The 26,702-nt window shown below is 42.9% G+C and overlaps 4 protein-coding genes across 7 annotated transcripts; all 4 read right to left on the bottom strand.

The window, feature by feature from the left end:
• Positions 1-458: 458 nt before the first annotated feature.
• LOC133915115 (ras-related protein RABA2b-like) lies at positions 459-6,352 on the bottom strand. Its single transcript, XM_062358138.1, has 3 exons — positions 6,193-6,352; positions 5,876-6,071; positions 459-1,260 (listed from the first exon to the last, which is right to left on the bottom strand). The coding sequence occupies exons 2-3, from the start codon at positions 6,038-6,040 to the stop codon at positions 778-780; spliced, it is 648 nt and encodes a 215-aa protein (XP_062214122.1). The 5' UTR covers positions 6,041-6,071; positions 6,193-6,352; the 3' UTR covers positions 459-777.
• Positions 6,353-7,359: 1,007 nt separating this feature from the next.
• On the bottom strand, positions 7,360-11,788 carry LOC133915114 (nucleobase-ascorbate transporter 6-like). The gene is made up of 14 exons (XM_062358137.1): positions 11,415-11,788; positions 11,188-11,285; positions 10,865-11,041; positions 10,682-10,782; positions 10,484-10,559; positions 10,348-10,407; positions 10,081-10,265; positions 9,842-9,938; positions 9,661-9,747; positions 9,497-9,555; positions 9,307-9,398; positions 8,726-8,803; positions 8,474-8,634; positions 7,360-7,865 (listed from the first exon to the last, which is right to left on the bottom strand). The coding sequence occupies exons 1-14, from the start codon at positions 11,512-11,514 to the stop codon at positions 7,647-7,649; spliced, it is 1,590 nt and encodes a 529-aa protein (XP_062214121.1). The 5' UTR covers positions 11,515-11,788; the 3' UTR covers positions 7,360-7,646.
• A 1,826-nt stretch (positions 11,789-13,614) lies between these two features.
• LOC133915109 (calmodulin-binding protein 60 A-like) lies at positions 13,615-21,101 on the bottom strand. Of its 4 annotated transcripts, none has more exons than XM_062358131.1 (7): positions 18,494-19,056; positions 18,308-18,383; positions 16,279-16,331; positions 15,691-16,178; positions 15,215-15,375; positions 14,593-14,793; positions 13,615-14,479 (listed from the first exon to the last, which is right to left on the bottom strand). In XM_062358131.1, exons 1-7 carry the CDS (start codon positions 18,631-18,633, stop codon positions 13,892-13,894), a joined length of 1,707 nt encoding a protein of 568 aa, XP_062214115.1. In that variant the 5' UTR covers positions 18,634-19,056; the 3' UTR covers positions 13,615-13,891. The 4 variants fall into 4 exon arrangements, with proteins under 4 accessions (XP_062214115.1, XP_062214114.1, XP_062214116.1 ...); XM_062358130.1 differs by having other exon boundaries at positions 15,691-16,181; positions 18,494-19,055; XM_062358132.1 differs by lacking the exons at positions 18,308-18,383; positions 18,494-19,056 and adding an exon at positions 20,953-21,101 and having other exon boundaries at positions 15,691-16,181.
• A 312-nt stretch (positions 21,102-21,413) lies between these two features.
• On the bottom strand, positions 21,414-23,471 carry LOC133915112 (mitotic-spindle organizing protein 1A-like). The gene is made up of 2 exons (XM_062358136.1): positions 23,100-23,471; positions 21,414-21,785 (listed from the first exon to the last, which is right to left on the bottom strand). The coding sequence occupies exon 1, from the start codon at positions 23,383-23,385 to the stop codon at positions 23,101-23,103; it is 285 nt and encodes a 94-aa protein (XP_062214120.1). The 5' UTR covers positions 23,386-23,471; the 3' UTR covers positions 21,414-21,785; position 23,100.
• Between the last annotated feature and the right edge of the window lie 3,231 nt (positions 23,472-26,702).

The following is a 26,702-nucleotide window of genomic DNA, read 5'->3' as shown; positions in this document are numbered from 1 at the left end:
TCTAAAGATAACAATGTTCGAATTTTCTGATATTATCAAGTTGATTTCTGAAAGACCGGGCATCTGCATAATTTGTCGCTCGAAAGGGATAAATTATCGTGAAATGAATCAGATGAGAATGATATAAGGATATAAAGCCAGATATGAATAGATCTAAAGTTTGAAAGCATGTTATGGTACGTAGCGCGAGTGATGCATGGTCGCTACTGACAGCGAAGATGCAGTTTAACAGTGCAATTGAAAAGAAGTATATATATATGCTAAATCGGAGAATTGATTCTGCCAGAATGGAACAACTATGAATCACAATTCACGAACTAACTGAAGTATGGTTCAAGTGAGAAGGGAGATCACACGCAGTAGTGTAGTTCAAGCAAAAAGAGAGTGAACAAATAGGACCACCAAGGAGCAAAAACCATGAAGAATAGATGAGCTGTGCAGCTTGGAAGAACAAGGCGTGGAAATATGGGATGGATATGCTTTTAGTTCCTAACACAAATCAGAAATGTTGGATAATACACATTCTCAAGTAGAAAGACAAGAAACATCTGATTTTTCTTTTCCAATAATTAACACCATATTAGGATAAGCATACTGAATGAAAACACGACATTGCTCTGAAACTGTAGTAAGTCTGCCAAACGGTGGTCTCTACCAAAATTTTGCAACTACACATGATATCTACCTGAAAGGGAAATTTCTTTGCAGCAGTATGAATTATGATTACAACCCCACCAGAGTTCTCCTTTTGCAGCATCGCCAGTTCTTTGTTTGCACCTAGGAAGAACAGCACCCTCTCCTCGTGTTCGCAGATGCATCGGTAACATTAATGGTGGTTCCCTGAATCGGAGGTCCACTGCCTGCTGCCTCTTGGGCAGCAAGTGCCTTTTTGCTTATGATCTGATGGATATCAGAGAGGATAGTCTGAAATGCCTTCTCAACGTTAAGAGCTTCAAGTGCTGAGGTCTCAAGGAAGGATAAGCCTTCCTTCTCTGCTAATGCCTGACCATCTTCCTCTGGAACCGACCTCAGGTGGTTAAGGTCAGATTTGTTACCAACCATCATAATGACAATGTTGGAGTCCGCATGGTCGCGGAGTTCACGAAGCCACCTCAGGATGTTTTCAAACGTCTGCTTCTTTGTGATGTCATACACTAAAAGTGCACCGACAGCTCCCCTGTAGTAAGCACTTGTGATTGCACGGTACCTCTCTTGCCCAGCAGTATCCCATATCTGAGCTTTGATGGTCTTACCTTCTATCTGTAATGTGGTTCCAAAAGCAATCAGAAAAAGTAACAGAATGATAATGCTGATCCCAGAAACAACTTAGTTTCTGATCCCAGAAACTTAGTTTTTTTATTAAAAAAACTAATGTCTTTCACTACAATCGTTGGGGTGTAACCCTCTTAGCGACGCGCCACATTGGAACCCGGATGTGGTGTTAAATGAGCAAGGGCCGGGCCGTCACCCCCTTGGTGGCGCGCCGTATCTTGATCTGGATACGGTGATAAGTGGGCAAGGATCGGGTCGTCGCATCCTTAGTGGCGCGCTACATCGGCGCCCGGGTGTAGTGAAAAATGAGCAAGAGTCTTCGCATTTGACTCGACGAGTGCGAAGGGTAAGGAAGCTAGCCGAGCCAAGTAGGATCCGCTTAGGTAGCTGGAACGTAGAGTCCCTGACGGGTAAGCTACGGGAGTTAGTTGATACAGCGGTGAGGAGACGGGTTAATATCCTATGCGTCCAAGAAACCAAATGGAAAGGACAGAAGGCGAAGGAGGTGGAGGATACCGGCTTCAAGCTGTGGTACACGGGGACAACTACAAATAAAAATGGAGTAGACATCTTGATCGACAAGAGCCTCAAGTATGGAGTGGTAGACGTCGAGAGGCAAGGGGACCGGATTATCCTGGTCAAGCTGGTCGTTGGGGACTTAGTTCTCAATGTTATCAGCGCGTATGCCCCTCAAGTAGGCCACAATGAGAGCACCAAGAGGGAGTTCTGGGAAGGCCTGGAGGACATGGTTAGGAGTGTACCTATTGGCGAGAAGCTCTTCATAGGAGGTGACCTCAATGGCCACGTGGGTACATCTAACACAGGTTTCGAGGGGGTGCATGGGGGCTTTGGTTATGGAAGCAGGAATCAAGAAGGAGAGGATGTCTTAAGCTTTGCTCTAGCCTACGACATGATCGTAGCTAACACCCTCTTTAAAAAAAGGGAATCCCATCTAGTGACTTTTAGTAGTGGCCAACACTCTAGCCAGATCGATTTCGTCCTCTCGAGAAGAGAAGACAGGCGTGCTTGCCTAGATTGTAAGGTGATATCTGGAGAGAGTGTTGTCCCTCAACATAAGTTTTTGGTGGCTGACTTTCGCTTCCGGATACGTGTCCAGCGGGATAAGCGCGCTAAAGTCGCTAGAACGAAGTGGTGGAAGCTCAGGGGGGAAGCGGCTCAAGCTTTCAAGGAGAGGGTAATTAAGGAGGGCTCTTGGGAGGAAGGAGGTGATGCAAACAATATGTGGATAAAGATGACGACTTGCATTTGGAAGGTGGCTTCCGAGGAGTTTGGGGTGACGAGGGGAAGTAGAAGCGAAGCGAAAGATACCTGGTGGTGGAACGAGGATGTCCAGAAGGCTATCAAGGAGAAGAAAGAATGTTTCAAACGCCTACACTTGGACAGGAGTGTTGACAACGTAGAGAAGTACAAGGTGGCGAAGAAGACCGCAAAGCGAGCAGTGAGTGAAGCAAGAGGTTGGGCGTATGAGGACCTCTACCAGCGGTTAAACACGAAGGAAGGGGAAAGGGACATCTATAAGATGGCCAAAATCCGTGAGAGGAAGACGAGGGATGTCAACCAAGTCAAATGCATCAAGGATGGGACAGATCGACTTCTGGTGAAGGAAGATGAGATTAAGAATAGATGGCGAGAGTACTTCGACCAGCTGTTCAATGGAGGAGGTGAGAGCTCTTCCATTGAGCTGGACGACTCCTTTGATGATGCCAACAGGCGTTTTGTACGAAGGATTCAGGAGTTTAAGGTCAAGGAGGCTTTAAAAAGGATGAAAGGAGGCAAGGCAATGTGCCTTGATGGTATCCCTATTGAGGTGTGGAGATGCCTTGGAGACATAGCAATTGTATGGCTAACTAAGCTTTTCAACCTCATTTTTTGGGCAAACAAGATGCCCGAAGAATGGAGGCGGAGTATATTAGTACCAATCTTCAAGAATAAGGGGGATATTCAAAGTTGTACTAATTACCGTGGGATTAAGCTGATGAGCCATACGATGAAGCTATGGGAGAGAGTCATTGAACACCGCTTACGAAGAATGACAAGCGTGACCAAAAATCAGTTTGGTTTCATGCCTGGGAGGTCGACCATGGAAGCTATCTTCTTGGTACGACAACTTATGGAGAGATACAGGGAGCAAAAGAAGGACTTGCATATAGTGTTCATTGACTTAGAGAAGGCGTACGATAAGATACCGCGGAATGTTATGTGGTGAGCCTTGGAGAAGCACAAAGTCCCAACAAAGTATATTACCCTTATCAAGGATATGTAAGATAATGTTGTGACAAGTGTTCGGACAAGCGATGGTGACACCAATGATTTTCCAATTAGAATATGTCTGCACCAAGGGTCAGCCTTGAGCCCTTATCTTTTTGCTTTGGTGATGGATGAGGTCACAAGGGATATACAAGGTGATATCCCATGGTGTATGCTCTTTGCAGATGATGTGGTGCTAGTCGACGATAGTCGGACGGGGGTAAATGGAAAGTTGGAGCTGTGGAGACAGACCTTGGAGTCGAAGGGTTTTAGGCTTAGTAGAACTAAAACTGAGTACATGAGGTGCGATTTTAGTACTACTAGGCACGAGGAGGATGAGGTTTGCCTTGACGGGCAGGTGATACCTCAGAAGGATACCTTTCGATATTTGGGGTCGATACTGCAGAAGGATGGTGAAATTGATGAAGATGTGAGCCATCGAATCAAAGCCGGATGGATGAAGTGGCGCCAAGCTTCCGGCGTCCTCTGCGACAAGAGAGTACCACAGAAGCTAAAAAGCAGGTTCTATAGGATGGCAATTAGACCTGCGATGTTGTATGGCGCAGAATGTTGGCCAACTAAAAGGCAACATGTCCAACGGTTGAGTGTAGCGGAGATGCGCATACTGAGATGGATGTGTGGCCACACAAGAAAGGATCGGGTTCGGAATGATGACATACGTGATAGAGTTGGTGTAGCACCAATTGAAGAGAAGCTTGTCCAACATCGTTTGAGATGGTTTGAGCATATACAACGCAGGCCCTCAGAAGCGCCTGTACATAGCGGAAGAATAAAGCGTGCGGATAATGTCAAAAGAGGTCGAGGTAGACCAAACTTGACATGGGAGGAGTCTGTAAAGAGGGGTCTGAAAGACTGGAATATCACCAAAGAACTAGCCATGGACAGAGGTGCGTGGAAGTTAGTTATCCACGTGCCAGAGCCATGACTAGACTTGCAAGATCTTATGGGTTTCATCTCTAGCCTATCCCAACTTGTTTGGGACTGAAAGGCTTTGTTGTTGTTGTTGTTTGTCTTTCACTACAATCACTAGTCACAATCATGAACTCAGGATACCCATTCTAGCAGATAGTACCATGTTCTGAAATATTCCTGGCCAAGATCCATACACTTGTATGCTCGCAGCAATTTGCTCATTTTCATACCAGGTTGAATAAACCAATTTGTTACCATTTAGTAAAGTTGATAGTTTCACATTTGATAACTTCATAATCACCCGATGATAAACACAATGCTATTGTATGCTTTGTAAAGGTGCCAACAATGTGTGTGAACTTGAAAATAAAATCTGGCAGAAATACATTTAGCCACCAGTTTGTAAACATTTGTTCCATTGGGATTAAAATCAAATCAGTAAACTTGGATACAAGACTTAAAAATAACTTCACACTATTATATCTTTAAACAGTAAAAGGTAATGAACGAACAAGTGCATGCTTTGACTTGTCATTGGATAATGAGACATATAAACCAAATAAAAAGTGGATAACAGCTACATATGCTTCTGAGACAGACAAAACAAAAGAGCACTGCAACAAAATATGCATGCTTATTGGATGGAGTTTAAACAGAAAAGCAGAGAAACATACAAATTGAAAGGACATGTCAGCAACACGCATGCAACTAAACATAACTTAAATGTCCATATGGTGGTGGTGGTGGTTCGAATTGTTGCGATGTTAAACTCAGCATCCTCAATTCAGACAATATTCACTTGATAGCAGTACTACCAGTTCACTAGCTTAGGCGAAAAATGTTGAAGGCAAATCTTTATGTCAAAATTCATCATATGACCACTTGTATGATCACTAAGTTAGAGCTTAAACTGCAGTAAGAATAAAAAATTGGACAAAGCAGCCAGTACTGCATGGCAACCAGCTTGCTGTTGTCTGCAGTTTAAATTTAAGCCCTATCCATACCTCCCAACTATAATTCATGGTTTTCTTCTATGAATGAATGAAACACAACTATCCATACCAATGTTAACTCCCACTGATCAATTAAAACCACTCATGGAAATTGAAATTTAGCGTTGCTGTGGCAACACAAGAAAAAAATACAGATCTGATCTATTGCTGAAACTCGTACCGCGCAGAGTCCACTACATTCTCACAATCATTCCAAGGGCACCGTCAACCACAAATGATTTAATTATCATCCTAAATGTCTGTCTCCATGGCTCCAAGCGGGAACAAACGCCTCAGATGAAAACAGATACGAGCATCCAACGCAACCAAAACGCATCGAAGGCAATGGCCGCGCGAAATCCCTTGACTCCACATCAAGAGATTGAAGGGTAGGGATGCAGTGGCTTCACCTGGAGGGTGCGAGTGGCGAATTCGACGCCGATGGTGGACTTGGACTCGAGGCAGAACTCGTTGCGGGTGAATCGGGAGAGGATGTTGGACTTGCCGACGCCAGAATCGCCGATGAGCACGATCTTAAAGAGGTAGTCGTATTCGTTGTCCAACCGGTGCGCCATGGCCCGCCGACCACCGCCGCCGCCGCTGATCCTGCACCACGCACGCGGGCCAAGATCCACTCAAGACGGAGGAGAAAAAACGGTGATGCGCGCCGCGCGAATCGATCGGGTCGCGAAATGGGGGAGAATCGCAGCGAGTTGCGCGTGCGTACCTCGGATTCGAGTGGATTCGCGGGTGGATGGATTTGTTGGAGGCGGAGGCCGAAGGCGATGGAGACGGAGAGGAGGTGGCGACGATGATGTCTTGATGAGAGAGAGAGAGAGGAAGAAAACCGAAACGAAACGAGCGGAGACGTGGGCGAACAGCGCGGCAGGGAGGGGAAACAATTAATTAATTATTGAGGGGCTAAAAGTTAAATAATTGAGGAATAACTGAGGGTCCCATCACAGAATTTGAATTTGAATTTGAATTTAGTTTGTTGTTTGACGGGTTTCGAAAAGTTTTTTTTTTTGAAAAAAAGGGTTTGGTTTTGAACACGCCAGATCTCTGCGCCTGAAGTGGAGTACGGAATAAACAACGTTCTCGTATAAACACCATGTTTAATTCACGCTTTCGTAATCGGTAAAAAGAGAGAAATAATCCCCACATGTTTGCATGTTAGTTTGCACTTTCTACTCTTTTTAAAAAATATTTGCATGTTAGTCGTTGGTACTTGACGAGGTCGTGCGGGCGACTCAATCATGTGCTACTCACCATTTTTTGTATTTTTATTATTCTGTTTCAAAGAGTTTGAAATGGTCTGGCTTTTTATACCCCAAACTTTGACTATTAATAACTTTTAAAATATTTAGTTTTATTATATGAAAATTATATGTGTGGATTTATGTTAAAAAATACTTTCATATAAACAGTGCGATGCTTCGTTAACAGTTCAACAGCCGTAGAAGTTTGGGGTAGATTTGAGCAGTTGCATTTGACTATGACCGTGGCATGTGACTGTGTGGGTTCATACCGCGCCTTCTTTGCATCTTGGTAGCACGCGCAATGTGTGCTGAAAAGTTGTGATTTTTTTTTCTGATCTAAAGAGCGACATGAATTTTTTTGCAGAAACCATCTGAAACTGCAAATTGCAACACCTAATTACGCCAACAGCTGGGCACCTAAAATCTGGCGACAAGGCAAAACAACTGCATTAGTTTCACTTTTGTTCTTTTTCTTTGGGCATTGTCATGTTTAAGAGTTCATTCTATTACCATATCGTATGTGCAGCTTGTACCATCGCTCTCTGATGATCCGATACATGAATTATTTTTTTAGCAAGCTAGCTGATCCCTCTGAAGAAAAAGAAGTTTCCCAGATAGCAGGAGCATCAGCAATATAGTTAAAATCAAAATCAGAATCACAACTAAGGTAGAAGCTAGGCATTTTTACTTAATTGATCTAACTCAATCCAACCCAATTTACATCCAAAAATACTGATGCATTTCTCCATCCCTTCAGAATAGTTTGCATTGAGCTCTACAAGATTCAGAGCTCAGAGGTACAAAACATTAGGAGAAACAACAACGTGGCATTGCCAAAATCACTTCACCAATAGGCCTATAACTAATCTTACAATGTTACCCCCCCCCCCACCCACACACACTTTTTGTTACAAACAGTGAATCAGAAAGATGGGAAGAACTTGTTGAGGTTGAATGGGAGGGAGTAGAACTCCTCACTGCGCGGGTCTGTCTTGAAGGACCTGAACCTGTCCCAGAAATGGTGCCCCCGGTCCTTCCTCGCGGTGCCATCATGCCTGTGCAGGGTGTTGTCCAGCAAATAAGCTACAGCACCTCCGACAAATGCTTTCGACGAGAATACCACGTTGATCATATCATTGAACTGGACATGAGCAGACGAGAACCATTAGTTGATTTTGCAGCTCTTCAGCATATCAAAGCACTTAAATTACTAGAAGGCGAAACTCAAACATGCGCAAAGTTAAACAGCAGTCAGCAGAGAACTTCTAACACCTACTAGGGTACTTCACTGATGACAACACTCTTTACTGATGACAACACTCTTTATTTTTTTCCTTTTTCTTTTTTGCGCGTGAACAGACAACACTTATTATAGAACTTGCAGATTGAGTGACATCACCAAGATTTTGGGACGGAACATACCAGGATGCTTTGGTATTATACAGTGCCATCACCAAGATTATGGGACGGAACATACCAGGGTGCTTTGGTATTATACAGTGTAAAAATAGTCATCTACTGCCAAGTACTGTTTGGTTACTCAACTATTAAACACAAGGATCAAGCATAGCACCAGAATAACAGATCACAGATGCATGATGTCTATACAGTATGATGCTCAATATCGAACTTCATTGTGCAAGCTAGTATGCCAAATGAGTATTTGATAGAAGTATAGAACTATATAAGTGTATCAACTTGTTGCCCTCATTGTAAGAAGACCGGAATTTGATTTGAAATTGATCTTACCCATCTTGCATTCGTGTGTACTGGACCAAAGCCTGCGACGGAAGTGTATTCATTGAAATATTGTGGCACCGACAGACCCATAAACACAGAGAATCCCAGGATGAATTTTGTTCGGAAGCTATTCAGGTTGCAAAACTGAAGGAACCCAACCCCCGCCATACCTGTTTGTGCAGGATCAATGCATTGCTTTTATCATAATTCAACTGTCATAAAAAAAGATGCATTGTTTAAAATTTGCTTCGTGCTACATACCAACATATGCAAAGAGAAGGCAATATATAGCTGCAATAATTGGGCCAGGAATTGATGCAAAAATAGCTCCAAATTTCCCTACAAAGGCAGCACAAAACCACTACCATCAGATACAGCTGATAATTATTGTCAGAAGAGCAGGACAGGAGCATGTATGAAATGTTTAAATTGTATTGTCCAGATAACAAGCTTAAATAATTCCAAAACTGAAGGAAATGAGACGACATTTTACTCAGCCTCTAGCTTTCACTAGTATAATTCATGTGACAGCATGGCCTAGTTTAATTTTAGTCAAACTTCTGGGGATGAACTGATTCTAAGTTCTGCTTTATTTATTTATCCTGCAATGGTTAGGCACGAGTGAATAACTTCACCTAGAACATTACAGGAAACAGATGCGCAATAGGTTAGATCATGGGGAACATCCCGCTTTTAGAACTTAAACTTTTGTGCACCTTCCAGCCTTAAAGATTTTTTTTTTTTTTTTTTTTTGCGACGATTCCAGCCTTAAAGATTGTTGCTTAACACAAAGTATGAAGGCCAAAGTTGAATACATGATGACATCAAAGCATGAGGCTTACCAAGAATAGAGAAGAAGATCATAAATCCAGCAGAAATCTGCACTACACGTCTGCTACCAACGCGTGTCAAACCGAGTAGCCCAGCATTTTCGCTGTTCCAGAACAATGCAAAGTATCTCAGACCAATATTGAATAGTATTCAGATCACACTATAAACACTAGTTGCAGCAGCCATCTAGAATATACTTACACAGATACGGAGGATCCATTAGCTGTTCCGAATAAGCCACCCAACAAAATACCAACTCCCTAGAATGGTACATAGACAAATTAATTAGGTTAGACAGTAAAATGCTGACATGTGATTCAAATTATCAGATACACTAACTGCCAATGAAGGAATTTAGATGATACCTGCCAACCAATACCACGACTCATGACAGAAGGAGGACATGGTGTTGCACTGGCATACCGTGAAACCGCAATAAATGCTCCGGTAGACTGCATCATGCAGTAGGTATTATTAGCTTGATGAATTCAATACGGTCTAGGATAAGAAAGCTGTAAATATCACACATTTATCTGAATAATATACCTCCACAAGAGCAACAAAAGAAGCTGCCATCATAGCAAAAACTTCACCAGCATCGAAGGTTGGTGCTCCCCATTGAAATGGATAAGGTACACTTATCCTACAAATTGTAGATCAGTAATCTAACAATTCAGTACCCAAGCAGGCTCTTTGCAGAATGTACCATTTATAATAGATAAGTATGCAAACATATAAAGCTCTTCAGTAGGGGAAGCAACATGCAAAAAGATGCAAGGTATTACCATGGAGCGCCACCAACAAGCCCAGCTCGGTCAGTACGGCAGTGGAATTGGGTTTTTGGTGCAGCATTCTTATATGCGCCACCAACAGTCAGGAAGAACGCGTAGAGCCACACAACAGCAACAGACATTATGATGGCGAAGCGCTCAAAGGCAGTCCCCAATAAGGGCACCAGATTTGGTACGTACTGAAAAAAAATACATATTGTTCATAAGGATCCAGCAGCTGTTACAGTTAAATCACACAACAGCCATCCTGATGCATCATACCTGAGAAAGAGCAACCAGCAGTAAAATCTGTGGAAGACCAATCTCTACACATTTGGCAACCTGTAGAGCAAATTAATGTTGCTACCTCCCCATTGTAAAATACCTGCGGACATAATGTACATGTATAAAGACTTACACTTGGAAATCCTAGTTCATAGAGCCCAAATCCAACAAGCGCGACCAGGGGTGCCGCAGACAGCGGGCTGAGCAGCCTGCAAGATTATTACAAGAAACTGGAATTGTCACAGATAGATCGTAGAAGGTATACTGATCAATTCATCAAAACACTTGGAACCTGAAACCTGAGGAGAGTGAGAGTGAGAGTGGGACCAACCTGACGACAATGCGCCAGAGGCCACTGAACCCCATGATGATTTGGAGGGTGGAGGCCACTATGAGTGCGCCCTGCGTCCCCCGCATGATGCGCACGAATTTCTGCAGCCATAGGCCCACCACATCAGCACAGAGACCTGTTAAAGAAACGCAACAGAAGCACGCGGGGAAGAAGGCGACCTACCTCGTGGGGATCGGCAATGCCGTTGTAGCGGCCGGCGAGAATGATGGAGATGGTGGGCGCGACGAAGGTGTAGGAGCCCCCGATGACGGCGGGGAGGCGCGTGCCTAGGAAGCTCTGCATGAGCGTGTTGATCCCGGCCACGAACAGCAGCGTCTGGATCACCCGCGCCTTCTCCTCCTGCCCGAGAAAGGAGCGAGCTTTCGCGTCAGGCTTCGGCGCATCGCCGGCGGCAGCACAGTCACACAACGAGAGAGAGAGAGAGAGAGAGAGAGAGAGAGAGAGAGAGAGAGAGAGAGAGAGAGAGAGAGATTTGAGGGGCGTACATTGCCGCCGCCCATCTGGGGGACGAGCGCGGTGGGGATGATGACGGTGGTGCCGAGCATGACGAGGTAGTGCTGGAACCCGAGGAGGATGGCCTCCGCTGCATCGCATTGCCGTCAGTTGAAGAGAGACCCGAGGGATCCCAGAACCAATGCGCGCAGCCAACGGCGGCGACAGGAGCAGAGCAAGGAAATGCAGGAGGAAATGGAGGGGATGGGGGAGGACGTACGCCATGGGGGAGGGCTGGTGAGGCAGTAGGAGACGGCGGGCAGCTGGTCCTTGACCGCGTGCGGCTGCAGCTCCTCCTGCTTCGGCGCCGGCGCCGCCATCGCACTCGCAGTAGCTGTTTGTTAGTACTTCCCCTCTCTTTCTCCTCCTCCTCCTCCTCGCTTTTCGTGGGAGTGTGAAGTGAGTGAGCCGCAGAGGAGATGGGCGAGGTGAGCACTGAGGAGCGAGAAGAGGAGCCGAGTGAGCCGGGCGCCTCCTCCCGGTGCGCGATTTGAAGCGGTCGGTGCGGTGCGACTGGGGAGGCACGCGCCGCGGCAGGGCAGCGGCTGCGCACGCGCAAAAACAGATGTCGTCGCCGCGCAGGCGCTGACTCCGCGATGACTCACGCAGGAGGCACCCCACACACACGCACGCACGCGACGCCCAGTCACCTACCGGGCCGACGGCTCCTCTCACCTCCGTAACCGGAGCTCGCCGCACGGCACCGCGTCAAGCTCGGTTCCCACCCTCTGCTCGGCTTCATGTGCTGCCGTCCGCTCGTGGTTTCCTGCACTGGTGCGGAGTGCTAGTGCTAGTAGTCTAGTACTGCGGTGGTTGCTCCGCGTCGCCGCCGAGTTATTACGGCCATCATGCCATATGGCCATGCCCGTCCTCTCCTCTGCGTGCATGCGTTCATAAAGCCAGCCAGCCTGCCAGAGTCTCGTGCGTGCCCGTTTGAATGCAGAGGCCGGCCGCCGGCGGTTTGGTGGTTGCGTTGCGTTGCGTTGCGAGCGGCGCGGCGTGGCGATCCTGTTTTTTCAAACACAATCACGCATGCTGCATGCAGGTGCCCTCGTTTCCAGTTGGCGCTTCATCCGGCTTTCCCCGAACTATTAGATGAGCCCCGGGATGGATTAGATGGAAGAGAAACGAATGAGAGAGCCACATTGAAGCGAGAAGGTGCAGTAACTACATTTCACCAGCTCATTATAGTTTATTGCTATAAAACTAATATAGTGTGAAATATGATTCTAGTTGTATAATTTTTATACACTAAATATACTTATAATTTGATTAATTGTTAATCAAAATATGTAAAGTTTGACTTTCCAAAATAAAATGTGTGTTGTATTTTTGAACGGAGGAAGTATGATTCTACTACTACTACAACAACAATAGTTATTATCCTAAATAAGTTAGAGTAGCTTAGAGATGAAACTGGATCAGAGATCTAACTAAAAAGATGATTCTATTGTACAAAGTAAAATGGTCCAGGTACAATCAATTGCGTACAACCATGTTACAACTATGTATTTCAACTATTGCATGTGCTTACGAGCCACCACCTCAAATGGTTTCAACTGTCCGATTCTAAGTTGTACGTATAGTAGTGCTCACGAGAACGACAGAAATAGCAGTAGATGCTTAATCGAGTGTCACCATGTTTAAAACTGATGGTTAAAACTGAGCGGGGATCCACACGGAGACTCGAACACTTGATTCCAGGGACATAGAAGCAAGGCGAAAGTTGCAAGGAAAGGATCTAGGGAACCTCCTCGTGTTTCTTTCTCTTTCTCGCTTGTTTATTCCTTGGCCCTTGGGTGGTGTGGTCACTCTGCTGGATTCATCTCAGCAGCAACGAATCAACCGACCGGCCCACACATCATAAAAAAACTAATACACTTGTAATTTAAACGAGGTTATGGACGAGCCACAGGTTAGGCGTAGATCAGCTTATTTTTCTGATGATTCTGCAAATCACACGGTCATGTTATGATTGGGTGCAGGGTTCGGCAGGGAGTCATCAGAGAATAAAGACGTTGGCTACTGCAACTGCGAATGAATGCCAAACCTGTGTCTTTTCTATAGTTTTCCTTTGGGTCTTACGGTGGTTATGCAATACTTTAGTGCTTTCCCAACGTCTCTCTGAGCCTCTAATCAACATCCACTGCTACCTGGAGTATTTCGTACAGTTCATCTGTATAGTTGGGCCCTTGGGGGTTCAGCTCAGCTCGACTTCTTTACCTTTTTTTTTTTGGCAGTCCATATCTTTTCTTGAAAAAGCACCAAATCAAACTTGAACAGATGAACAATGAGAAAAAGAATATGGCTGTTGAATGAGAGGTTCCGTCCTAGGACAGAAAATGAACTTTTTTCAAGTACAGAAACATAACCATCTCAAAGATAGCTTCATCACAACAGTAATTTCCTACTGCAGAAGATACTGTGCAAACTCGGCCAAAACATCATCAACACTTGCACATTATATGCATATCAGCATATCTCTCACCCTGTACAAAACTGCATCTGATTATTTACAGGCACTTATCAGAAACCTTAATGATAAAAAAGCTCATATACAGCTGATGAAACCAGCAGATAAGGTTGCCAACTGTGCCCAAAAAGAAGAAAAGATAACAAACGACTCTTCTGTGCATGATCTACTCTCCACTTATATTTCACAGTTTAACTAAACAAGACAAACTCAAATTAAAATATTCATTTCCCATTTTTCTTTCTCTTTAGTGCAACAATTTTCTTGGTATAGAATATCCATCCTAACACATAAGACAATGTCCTCCATCCTCTATATGCCTTGGGCTTCGATATGGTTGCAATGAAGCCTTTCAGTGCAGCGCCAAGATCTTGTGTGTCAAAGGATATGCTGGGATCTGCGCAGCTATAATAGCTTTCACTGAATGAGGGATGAGTGGCACAGTCCTCATAAACCAATGAGTTAGAGAACTTCTCCAGTGTCTGAGATTCTTGAGGTGCTTCATGGCCACCAAGTGTGGGTAACTCTGACTGAAATTGATTTTCATTGCTCTCCTCAGCGTCCACTGCACAAGGGTCTAAGGCAGTCGAAGGTTCCATAGAGAAAATGTCAGCTGATGGTATGGTTGAATGACTCAAACAAAAATCATCAGTAGCAACTTGTGTGGGAAATTGGTTATATTGATTTTCATGAAAAAATGGAGATCTCGTACTGAAGAGCTGCGAAGGATTTTCCACAAGCGTTTCATTGTCACATGTTAAGACATTCTTCCAGTGGTCATATGCTTGCTTCACAGCTGCACGTGCTTCAGCCTGAAAATAGCAAACGTGTAAATACAGATGGTCCAGGTCAAAACTGGTGGAGGGGGAGGGAAAACAGGTGAACTTGTTCGAAGGAACTTAAGACAGTGATGAAACGTGAATACCTTCTCCTTTTCAGTAAGATCATCAACAGAAACAAACTTATCAGATATTAACCCTCTCACTTCTCCAACAACATTGAACACAACACCAGTTTTGTTTAGATTGTCTGGATAGTAGTAATGCACTTTGTCAGTGAGAACACAGGTTTTTGCATGCTCGACAGTGACCTCCCACATCTTTGTTGACATGCCACCACCCAATATCTGCATGATTTGAACATAGAGCAAGGTTAGTAATAAACATCTTTGCTAAACCACAACTACCATATGCAACAACCTCCTTTCCACAAGAAAAACAATTGCTTCATTGAAAATATAGATTCCCTACATAGATCCAGTTTCCTAACTTCATATCTCATTTATCAGCTGGCTATCACATTTCATACAAACCTTGTTTTGATTTGTTGCAAGAGTTGTTTCGAAATGTTGCAAAGACTGAATGTTGCTGCAACAATGTTGCAACATTCAGTCCTCGCAACATTTATAAACTCCATTTGCAACAATCAAAAGAACGTTTGCAACAAAATTTCAAATTTTCCAACACTTAGCCCATTTTCACACGAGATGCACCCAACTTTGGAAGCATGGAGAACAACAGAAGTAGAAACGAAGATCAGAATGATACCTTTCGAAGTCTAGGAGCATCAAGATGTAGTAAGGTGAGAAAATCCTTGACAGTAACAATTTTCTCCTTGTCCAAACGCTTGTGAAAAGCACCTTCCTTGCCAATTTTCTCCAGGCGCCAGACCTCATCTTCAAGAAATGGTGGGTGGTGCTTCTTGTACACTGGTCAACATGAGGAAAACATGCCAGATAAGGAATCGAATTAGGTCGTTTAGGAAGTATTCAAGTCAACAGAGACATAATGATAAAAAATCCTTCAGGTACGGAAACATACTGTTTGCTCGGTTATTATCATTAATATTATGCTCTACTAAGTATAGAGTACAAAAAAGGAATTCACATTTTACATTTGTCCATGCAATTGATAAATTAAATGCCACTATGCCAAATCGATCGGAAGCCTAGGATGAGTCCAACAGAGCAAAGTAAAAAGATAACTTAAGCGTTGAAATTTAAAAATCCAATGCATAAACTCACACTCTCCTCGATGATCCTTTACCACAAATGATTCGGTTTTTGCTTCCTGTACTCTTGTGCCATTGAAACAGCCATCCACAGTTCTTGCACCTAGCCTGAACTTTCGGCTCCGTGTCCAGCTGGAGTTATCTGTCAATGAAAGCTCCCCTACTGTTCCAACGCCTCCGATAAGGGCAACAAACACATCTCCAGAAATCAAGGGTCCTTTACCTTCCCTTTCTCTAACAATGTTATTGTTAAATTCCTGAGCTGTCCAGTTATCGTCCTTTCCACCTTCAAAATCCCCCTCAAGAACTACAATCTCAACCTTCATCAGGGACTCCTTGCCTGGTGCTACAACTTGTTTGGTCAAAGCATCAACTAGAGCAATAGTTATACTTAAGGAGCCCTCTCCTTCAATCTTGGAGCCAGTGAATATTGGAAGAGAAAGTTTAGTCATGAATTGCAGCTGCAAATTCTTTGATGTACATGGAACAGTGTCTGTGACACTTCTAATGAATATTAAGAAATAAAGTTGTTAGAGATAATGAGATATAGTGACCAACGCAAATCATGGTGATGATCAAAAGTAGTGTTAAAACACCATACCTTGTCATCATAATGGCATGATTCGTAAATGCCGATTCAATTTCTTCTTTTACCTAGAATTGAATAAAGTATCAAAACCATCTCTGGACGGCTAAAACAAACACATTGTTTAAGACAAACACTGGCTACGGTATGCACTGTAAAATTATTTCTGAATAGGAACGGCTGGACACAAAATGGAAACCGGGAACGAAAGCTTTGTTAATACGATACAGATAAAATCATAAAAATCTAGCTTCTCAAAGCAGTGATCTGGGAATTAAACAAGAACATACTTTAATTACAATGAAACATAGAATTTGGTAATTCTCAGTTCAAATTTGCAGGTTTGTATGGCTCAATACATTATGTTGGGAATGATTGAAGTAATATAGCATGTTTGCAGCTTTTCAAGGGATTGAATGACTCGAATCGATCTGAGCAAGTGTCATTGGCAGCAGACACAGAGGGAGTTTGCAACAGTGCTATGAATCATCAGTATAACCTACGGCTAATTAGGAGACTCCTCTGCCGACAATCATAACCCTGGAAAGGACAAACATGCCAAAGGATACGGGGCAATTAACTATTTGTCATCATTACCAATGGCATGTTCTCAAATACCATCCTACCGAAAAATTTCGACAAATTGTCACCCGGCCCATTGGAATGTTGATACTTTGCCACTTCCACTGACGTGGCAGCATCTTAGAGGAATATTCCTCTGGATACTAGGGCAAATTGACTGAAATGCCCTTCTTCTTCTCCCTTCCCCTTCTTCTGACCGGCGCAACACAGAGCGCGATGGCGTTGATGCCATTGGTGAAGGCGATCGCGCCAAGGAAAGCAGGGTGCGACCCGTTTAAGCTGTTGAAGGAGATGTTCACCACCTCGATCGCCCAGAAGCCTTCGCCACTCGCCAAGAATGGGCTCATGCTGAAGTCGAGCACCCGTAGCCCTAGGAGTCGACCGAGCTCTGCCGGCGGCAGGCCGCGCAGCGAGTTCTGAGAGAGGTTTAGCGGCGCGAGGCCATCGAGGGAGGCGATCGAAGAGGAGATGGCGTCATGTAGACTCTTGTTAGAGAGATCCAACCCAACCACACTCCCAAGATGGCAGGCGACGTCGGTCCAGGAACAACAAGCGGCGGTGTCGGAACCCCACCCGACAAGCTCCTCGCCGCCATGGCCTTAGAGCAGAACGGAGACGAGAAAGAAGTGGAATATCTAGAGGAATCCTACCATCTCCGGCGAGAGGCGGCGAAGGGATCCGAAAAGGAGCTTCTTTTCCTGCAGGGCATGAACGACGGCAAGGGCCCCGGAAGGAACTCTTGCCAAAACTCACACCACCTTGCTAGGCTACATGCATCCAAGCATCAAGAACACACACCGCACTGATCACAAAGGGAAATTGTTGCAAGAACTCAACAAAATCCAGACAGGTTTAGTGAACCAAAAGCAAGCAACTCTTGCATGGAAAATTTCCTCATTCTCCTCTCATTTCTCTTCCTCTCTCCTCCCGCTGAATAGCAAAATTTTGAGACGCAAAAAGAGGGCGAGGACATCACAGGAGTAAGAGGGGGAAGTCAGAAGAAAGAAAGACACGGGGCCATGAGGAGCTCGCCTCCCTGCTCAACGAAGGGAAGGCCGCGCTGTCGGTGGCCGGTGATCGACCAAGGCGTGGACCGCGACCAGATCAGGCGTGACCGCCGCCGCAAGCCGCTGTCCACTGGCATCACCCCAAGAGAAGGAGAGAAAGATGAAGAAGGACATAAAAGACATTTTGCCTCATCGCTACATAACAGGGAGGAATATTCCTCAAAGATTCTGCCACGTCAGCTAAAAATGGCAAAGTTTTAACATTCCAATGGGCATAAGTGGCAATTTGTTGAAGTTTTTCGGTAGGATGGTATTTAAGAACATACCACTAATAACGATGGCAAATAGTTAATTGCCCTAAAGGATACACTTCATACCAATCGATCAACACTATGAATTTTTTAAGCCATGGGAGCGAGAAATGAGGCAAATAACAAAAGAAAAGGTGGTCTCACCACTCTCCTGATGAGGGGCTCGATCGCCATGAAGAACCTCTCGATGCTGGTATTCCTCATCACCTCCATGATCACACTGCAGGAGAACAAGCCACCACGGCATCGAATCAGAGAGCGACGTAAACGCGTCGGCACGATCCAAACCAGGTGGTTTCAATCGAGAGCATGAGGGAAGGGAGAGCTTACTCGCGGAGGGCGGGGACCCTCTGACGCTTCGTCTCGCCGGGGCGGTGGGGCAGGGAGGAGGAGGAGGAGCTCCCACTGGGCTCGCCGCCGCCGACGCGCCGCGGGCCGTCGCTCTCTTCCGGCTGTCTCTTCTGCGACATCTCCGGCCACCACGATCGCCGCTTGGTTCGCCTCGCCCCCCGCGTGACAACCGCGGTTTGACCTAACTCCGCACCGTACAGGGCCACAGCGTGACCCCTTCCCTCGAAATGTTTTTTCTCTCTCTAGAAAATGACCAGAAATTGCGGGAGTTGGGCCATGAGGGGCGAGATGACAAACTGGATCGGGTCTAATGGGCCAGTCTGAGGCATGGAAAATCGACCGGTCCAGACACGGCATAAAAATAAACGGGTCAGATGCTACGATACGGCTAGCGACTGTATCTGGGTCGGAGTGACGGCACGCTAGATTGATACGGTTAGATCCGTTTAAGTTTTTTTTATTTTTATAAGATTTTATATAATTTATTTATCTTTAACATATAAATAGATGACTATACAGTGACTAGGTGTTTATGTCTTCTGTACGAGATCTATCAGTTTTTTAGATTTTCATATGTTACTAAACTAACAAGAAAAAAACAACATTAAACCTCTCATACCACGAGCACGGTTCACTTAACGACCGGAGCTTAGTTACTGAGCTCCGACGGTAACAGAAAATTTGTGGTTACCGCAGTAACCGGTCGAAAATTCAAAAAAGATTGGACAAAATTTATTTGGTAAAATTTGAAATTTAGAAAAAAAATCACGATTTTAGCAGTTCGGTAACCGGTCGGTTTGGACCGGTTACCGAGCGGTTTTTACGATTTATCGAGTGATTTTCTCAAATTTTTCGTATTATTGGTAACCGTTCGGTTTTCTTATTTATCGAGCAGTTTTCTCGATTTTCAGTGAAGTTCAACAAAAAAAACCTAAAAATTATCTCAATCTTGTAAAATCAATAACTAATTCATCTGAGCTTCAAATCAAATGAAACAAATTTTGTTAGTTTCCTTGTAACATGATCTACATGATAAAAGTATTTATACTCATAAAAAAGTTTAAAATTTTATGTGAGAAATTGTATTTGTTAAACCAAGTTAAATGCATAGTTTACTCTTTGCTAATCCAAAAATCATGAAACTAATTTTTTAGTCTTCTTACATGATCCTATATCTTTTAAAAATACATGAAATCATGAATTAGTTATTGTAACATGCATGATTGTATAAATGTGTTGCGACTAGATTAATTCATAACTGACCCATCACACCTCAAAAATTAGTGAAACCATTTTTATTAGTTTATTTATACTATGATTTACATAGGAAAAATAATAGTAGACATGAAACAGTTAATTACAGTGTTGTTTCTTAACATATTCACTTTATGCTTGTGAACTTTGTAAAAATCATAGAGAAATTAATAAAACTCTAAATAAAGTGAAATCAATTTTAAAGATCCTCTTAAGATACGTTTCAAAAAAAATATGTGTTTGCATGTTAAACTTTTCCTTAGCATGAGTTAATAACTGAGCCGCACGCTTAACTTTTTTTATTTTTCTCAAACTTTCTCCCTATAAAATATGATGTAAACGACATTATTTTTGAAAAAAAAAATTCACAGAAGGCCTTACAATTGTGTCTAATTTTTTTAAAGATTTTTTTTGAATTTTTTTTTAATTTAAATTCGGTTACCATAATTTTTACTCGGTTATCGTAATTTTTATTCGGTTACCATCGGTTTTTTAACCCTGAGCACGAGACATGTCTAAATGAATCGGTGCCATGTCACTGGGCCAGGCCACCCATTAGACCACGTATGGTGTCAGACCAGCTAGTCAGCCACTACCAGAAAAAAAGGACCGACCCAGTCGCGGCCGGTCGGGTCGGATCGGGCCAAGCCGGCTTTTCTTTTCATTTCTTTTCTTTTTTAAATTGATCGAGTCGAACAGATTGTTTTGTTAGATTCAGCCCCAAAATCCTGACCCGATCAAGTTAAATTGAACCTGCAGTACCTAAGCAGTACGGACTCGATGCATTGAACCTGGACAGCTTGCAAGAGTTGCGAACAAGAATTGATCGAATCTACTCTCTCGACCACAAATAGGTATCATTTTAGAAAAAAAATTAGTTAAATTTTAAAACTATGACTAACTACGCTTTTAAAATATTTAATTTTAAAACTTTAAAATCATATGTGTAGATTTATCTTAGATTTTATAAATATATTATATTAGAAAATAGTAGTTAGAACTATGCATTAGAGATAATATCTTATCTAAAACGACATATAATCCAAAGGAGTACTAATTATGCATACTTGCAAGAATGGTACAAAGACTATTAATATTTTCTCTGGACAAGATAATAAAATCGAGAGTAGGATGTTGAATAACACAGCCAAGTGGGGCACCAGTAAAATGGTATCACAATGCACCTCTAACAGGACACGGGCACAGAGATGAGATGTCATCCTCGTAGCTTTCGACTGTCATCTGAAAATGAGTGTTCGATCAATGGATGGCTAGGACACCTTCATCACAGGATAAGCACATGATAATGCAAAGGGACTCTTGTGCGTTAATCATCTTAGGCTCTGTTTGTTTCAGCTTTGGATTCTGTCTTTCAGCTTTTATAATCCGAAGCTGAAACAAACAGGCAGCTTTTAATTATAGCTTTTTAAAATCTGCTGGTTGGATTGTGAGAATCTGAGAAGCTAGTTTTCCTTAGCTTTTGATAGATTGTGAAAGTCCATTTTACTAAACTGTCCATTAAATTTTTTTAGAATCTACAGTCTAAAAACTTTTCACAATCCAGCTTTTCACAATCCAGCTTTTCACAATCCAGCTTTTATAAGCTGCTTTTCAGAATCTCTAGCTGAAACAAACAGGCTCTTAATGTGACTACGAGTTTATAAAGCTTCCCTTTTCCAAAGAAGTTAACGCAAGGCCGGGTTTCCAACTGATACATATACAACCGATGGAGGTAGCCCGATGACAAATGAAAAGACAATGCCCCCCCCCCCCCCCATGACTACTACTCTTAACCCGCGCAAATCTAGTAAAGCATACGTCAATTCAGTAGCTCTATGACCTACACAGCTTTCTTGTCGAAACAACAGCCAGAGCATCACAAATGCAATTTGTAAAGCAAGATTTACATCCTCCCTAAGATGGTGACTCCTTTTCATCCAGCAATTCCAGCGTTGAATTTGCCTCTTTGACTTCAAATCAACCACATCAGTTCCGTCCATCCAGTCTTTGATAGTACCTGCTTAAGCACAAATGCAAGAAATATCATCACCATCAAGAGAAAAAGGGCCGGATAAAATTCGGCAGTCTCAAGTCTCAATGCACTAGATAAAATGCTGCTGATAGTTTGGATTTTGCCAAAATAACTCTATGGACGAATCCAAAACAACATAAGAAGTAAGATACTGTTGAAGTAACAGATAGCAAAAACTCATAGTGGTTGCACATCATCTGAAATTTGAAACACTCCACTAAATTTGGTAATGCCAAATGAACAGTACAGGCAATTTGCAACTTAAATCAGTCAGTATGAGGGCCATTGGTGTGAGAGCATCATCGTTGTAAGACATAATTTCATCCCGGGCAGTATCGATATCAAAGATCTATAGTTAATATTCACCACAATTGAAAGAATTAACCTACTTGAATTATGATGTTATCACGTGGTGTGGTGATAAGATTATTAGACTTATGCAGCACTAGGAAACAAAAGAAACGGTACGTGGGAAAGCCAACTCGCATACATCACATTGCTTCATTGTATGAAAATTGATTGTCTATGTTCATAACTACTCAAAGCATAGAATCTACAATTGCAATGAACAACAATTTTGACTACTTACTGCTTATTTTTGTCAGAGACACAAAAACATAACAACATCAAATCTGATCAACCTATCATCCTCAAGTATAACCTTTATACCTGATCAAGTATCCAAGGACAATGAACTAACTTTTGGGCATTCTACTACAGCATGAACTTCCATGATGATGGAATCATAGAACAATGGATGGGATAGCATTCTCAACCAATGTACACAAATGACTAATCGATCGATTTATCTAGTTGTCACTGCAGCACACCTACACCCTTACAAAACCACTGCTCAAGAAAGATTGGCTAAGAGGGCAGCCTCTAGAACAAGGAACATTGAGACAGAAATCAGTGTAACTGTCCTTATTGCACATAAACAACAACCGACGATCTCCACAGTTCATCAAACTAACAATTATCCCTAGTCCCTACTTGAACAAAACAGAGACATTAAGTCTGAATCTTACAGTCAACCCATATCTGCAGTCACGTCATACGAAAATGCACATTTTATCTGAATCAAATCCATGACCTAAATGTAGGAATTATTTACACAACGTACATGCATTATCCCCTTGCAGATCACAAACCAGGAAGCCGCTGTGGCCGAAGAAAAATTACTCAACAGAAGGAAATGTTACATCCTATATTTAGTCTTCAGAAATGCCTAAGTGCATATCGTGAGATCTAGTGATAACTGGTAAGAAATCTCATCGGGGAAGAAGGGAGCTCACAAACCCTAGGGATGGCGCAAGCCGGAGGGGAACAGCGACGCAGTTGTCGGGGTCGGTACCGCGGTGCCGTTGTTCACGGGCGCGGGTGCCGCGGCGGCGGTAGGGGGAGCAGCGGACGAGAGCTCGCGGACGAGAGCGGCGAGGGCCTCGGGGTTGGCGCCTCGGTCGCAGAGGGCCATGAGCAGCGACAGGGTGTGGCGGTCGAGGCCGGTGTCGAGGATCTGGGACATCTGGAACGCCAGCTCCAGCGACTCTTTCGCCTGCCTCGCCGCCGCCGCCTCCGTTTCCATCTCCGGCGGCGCCGTCGCTTCCGGCCTCTGGTAGGTAGTTGCTCTCTGGTTTGAGTACTGCGCGCGGTAGCACGATGGCTGATGAGAGGCTGAGAGCCTTGTTTGACTGACGGCCCCACATGCCAGTGGCTTCGTCCGGTGGGTGACCCCACATTCAGTATTTAGCCGGATCTTCCTGGTCTGAATGTGGAATTCTTTGTGAAGCTCACTTGAATATGCAGGTTGCTATAAAGGCTTAACCCATTTCTTTACTAGCCATCATCTTTTCCCTCTACAGCACCCCTATCTAGCATTCTTACTGCACTCACTGTTACCCTCCATACAATCATACCTCCGATCTAGTATGTTAGCTCACCATGTTAATATATTCATCATCCATGTCACCCCTCCCTTCTTCCCTTTCCGGCATTCGGCGTCGCCTAAATCCCACCAATCCATGGTAGAGTTTCATGCACACCCTTCGCGCCTACCTAGCATAGCTCCTACACTCACTGTTGCCTCCCCGTACAATCCTGTTCCCAACCTAATATGCTAATATATTCGCCACTCATAATATGTTATGGGTGGGATATATCGCCCAACCCTTCTTCCCTTCCAGTGTTTGGCATTGCCACCGCCCAAGTCCCACCATTCCAACCGGACCCTCACATATCTGGTAAACATCAACACCATACATACAACATCATTTTTTTTCAAGTGGCAATTTGCGTGGAAAGATCTGGCATGAGGATGACCCTTGTAAAAATAAAACAGTAGATATGTCTCACTATTTTCATTAGGATTCAGAGCATATCAACAGTAGAAATGTTCCACTAATAGTGACTTATCAGGCTAAAGAGGCTATCATGTTTTACAGAGTTGCGGTGCACCAAGTGAGTTCGGACAAGAATGTCATAGATACAGAGCAAGTGAGCAACTAACAACAACATACATAATCTAAGGGTTTGTTTGGTTTGCCACTAAATTTTCCATACCTAAGGTTATATGTTAGTCACACTTGCGGCTTGACTAATTTTATGGTAAAATAGGAGTGTTTAGTTTGTAGTCATGCCACATATTAGTTATGGTAAATATTGTGTGACACATGTTTGGATTGGTACATAATTATTTGGCAAAAATTTATGGCAGTGTTTGGTTTATACTCAACGGTGGGTTTAGTCATCCAAACAAATTAGAGTGATAAGAATATCTTCTCTTAACATTTATTGTATGGTAACTGCTATTACAACATGTACGCTTGTGTGGTAACTGCTCTTCTAAATTTTTATAACGTGTGTGTTTATGTGGTAACTGCTGTTACAACACGTGTGCTTGTGTGGTAATTAATCTTAAAAATTCTTACAATATACGTGCTTGTGTGGTAACTGTTCTTACAATATATGTGTTTATGTGATACTGCTTTTACAACGTGTGTAATTGTGTGGTAACTGCTCTTATAAATTATTATAATGTGTGTGTTGTGTGATAAATATTCTTAAAATGTGTGTCCTTATGTGGTAACTATTCTTACAACACATATGCTCGTGTGGTAACTACTATTACAAATTATTATATCATGTGTGTTTGTACGATAACTACTCTTACAATATATATGCGTGTATGGTAACTTCTTGGAGGAGGACTTGACGCCTCTTGAACGCTTGGTACCAGCTTATAAGTGTTAGGCGAGCTATTGTCTTCACATTTGGTACCCTCTCTTGATGTTATGTTGCTGCTGTTACACGTTTGAACTTGTTTTAACTTTCAACAAATACATGTAGGATAACGAAATACAATGTCATTCCAAATGCATCATTACTCTGCAAAGAAAATAATAGACATTCAAATGACACTACACACATAGATGTAAAATTACAAGCAAAGTCTGGATATAATTCATCAGACAATGGTAGTAAATATTATACTTTAAGATGTTTTCTTTTTTTATGAGCAAGATACTGACTAACTACTATTTTATCATCATTGGTAATTGTCTTTGCCTCTAGCCTCTCCCACAATCTAGCATGAGGGTTAGGAGGTTGGGGCACTTAAGGAGCAAGAGTATTGAGAAATTTCTAGAGTGATAGCAATGTGGAATTAATTTATTCAGTGAACTCTGAGAAATGGCTCTTAGACTTTTTTGGCTTATTAGAAGGTGACTTGACGCCTCTTAAACGCTTGGCACCAGCTTGACTAGTGCTAGATGAGTTTTTTTTCTCCACCAGCTATATGAGATAATGGTAATGGCAAAGTATCAAAATCATCACCATCTAAATCTTCAGGAAGTGCATATCCACTCATGTCATTCAACCCTTTGAATCACCACTCTCTGAGTCATCACAGTCATTCATACAAGTATCTTGATCAATGGCAAGAGAACCATCAGCATTATTGCCTATCAATAACTCATGCATCTCATGGAAGAATTTAATGTGCTTACAGAGCAAGCGCCTAGCCCTATCATACATTTCATGTAAAAAAGAGTTAGGATATATTTGGTTTGCTACCTAACCTTGCCATATACATTTTTGCAATTGCTTTTATAGAGAAAATAAAATTGCACATACATTGATATTAGCTTTTTCAGAATCTAAAATAATCACCATGCATCTAGTGGCATCAAACACGTTGTTACTGCTGCTCAAAGCCTTCGAGACATACTTCTAATTTTATTTATAGTACCTAAAGTGACGATCAACTTGAGCAACTGTCACCCCATAGCAAACTCTTTGTTTAAGGCATTAACATATTTCATATGATGTTGCTTCTTAAACTTAAATCCATCATGTTGATCTTTCATGTAATCAATGCACGAATCCAACATGAACTTACTCTGACCGTCATCCCAGTTGAATCAGCATAGAACATAAAAAATTAAAAAATAATTATGCAGTGCAAATAATAGAACAACTTAATGTCTCAAAGTGTACACATACATAGCAAACTGGAAGATCAAACAGGAAACAAAAGCAGTCACCATATATCAAACTTCTACATATTAGATACACCTTCAGCTATAAGTTGTCCTACTTTATCTTCCCACATCTTTTGTGCTACCGCATCTCGTTTACGTGTTCATTCCCGACTCTCCTGTTGCAAATCACAATGGACCCTCCTACTCCTTGGTAGGGCTAAATACCAAGCAACATCATCATATACATATTCATCTGGACCATCCTTTAGGATCCAATTATGCAACGCACAGCAAGCAATAACAATTTTGACTTAAGTTTTCAAATGGAAGAATGGCTGGCTCACAAAGATCTTAAAACGATCCTTTAATGTACCAAACACTCTTTCAATGGTTGTTCTAAGCGAAGAGTGGCAATGATTGAACA

This window comes from Phragmites australis, chromosome 4, assembly GCF_958298935.1.
Source record: "Phragmites australis chromosome 4, lpPhrAust1.1, whole genome shotgun sequence".
In the NCBI taxonomy this organism is placed as follows: Eukaryota; Viridiplantae; Streptophyta; class Magnoliopsida; order Poales; family Poaceae; genus Phragmites; species Phragmites australis.
Note: the sequence above shows the minus strand (reverse complement) of the source record. Positions and strands in the feature narration are given on the sequence as shown.

Excerpts from the sequence above, each read along its gene's own strand:
- LOC133915114 (XM_062358137.1), bottom strand. The coding sequence starts at position 11,514 with ATGGCGGCGCCGGCGCCGAAGCAGGAGGAGCTGCAGCCGCACGCGGTC. Across the intron at positions 10,560-10,681 it reads CTCTGGCGCATTGTCGTCAG|GCTGCTCAGCCCGCTGTCTG; the intron begins GTTGGTCCCACT and ends ATAATCTTGCAG. Across the intron at positions 9,399-9,496 it reads AATGGATCCTCCGTATCTGT|CGAAAATGCTGGGCTACTCG; the intron begins GTAAGTATATTC and ends GTTCTGGAACAG.
- LOC133915109 (XM_062358130.1), bottom strand. The coding sequence starts at position 18,633 with ATGTCGCAGAAGAGACAGCCGGAAGAGAGCGACGGCCCGCGGCGCGTC. Across the intron at positions 15,376-15,690 it reads AAAGGATCATCGAGGAGAGT|TGTACAAGAAGCACCACCCA; the intron begins GTGAGTTTATGC and ends CATGTTGACCAG. Across the intron at positions 14,480-14,592 it reads ATCTTACTGAAAAGGAGAAG|GCTGAAGCACGTGCAGCTGT; the intron begins GTATTCACGTTT and ends TGCTATTTTCAG.
- LOC133915115 (XM_062358138.1), bottom strand. The coding sequence starts at position 6,040 with ATGGCGCACCGGTTGGACAACGAATACGACTACCTCTTTAAGATCGTG. Across the intron at positions 1,261-5,875 it reads TCGCCACTCGCACCCTCCAG|ATAGAAGGTAAGACCATCAA; the intron begins GTGAAGCCACTG and ends ACCACATTACAG.
- LOC133915112 (XM_062358136.1), bottom strand. The coding sequence starts at position 23,385 with ATGGAAACGGAGGCGGCGGCGGCGAGGCAGGCGAAAGAGTCGCTGGAG.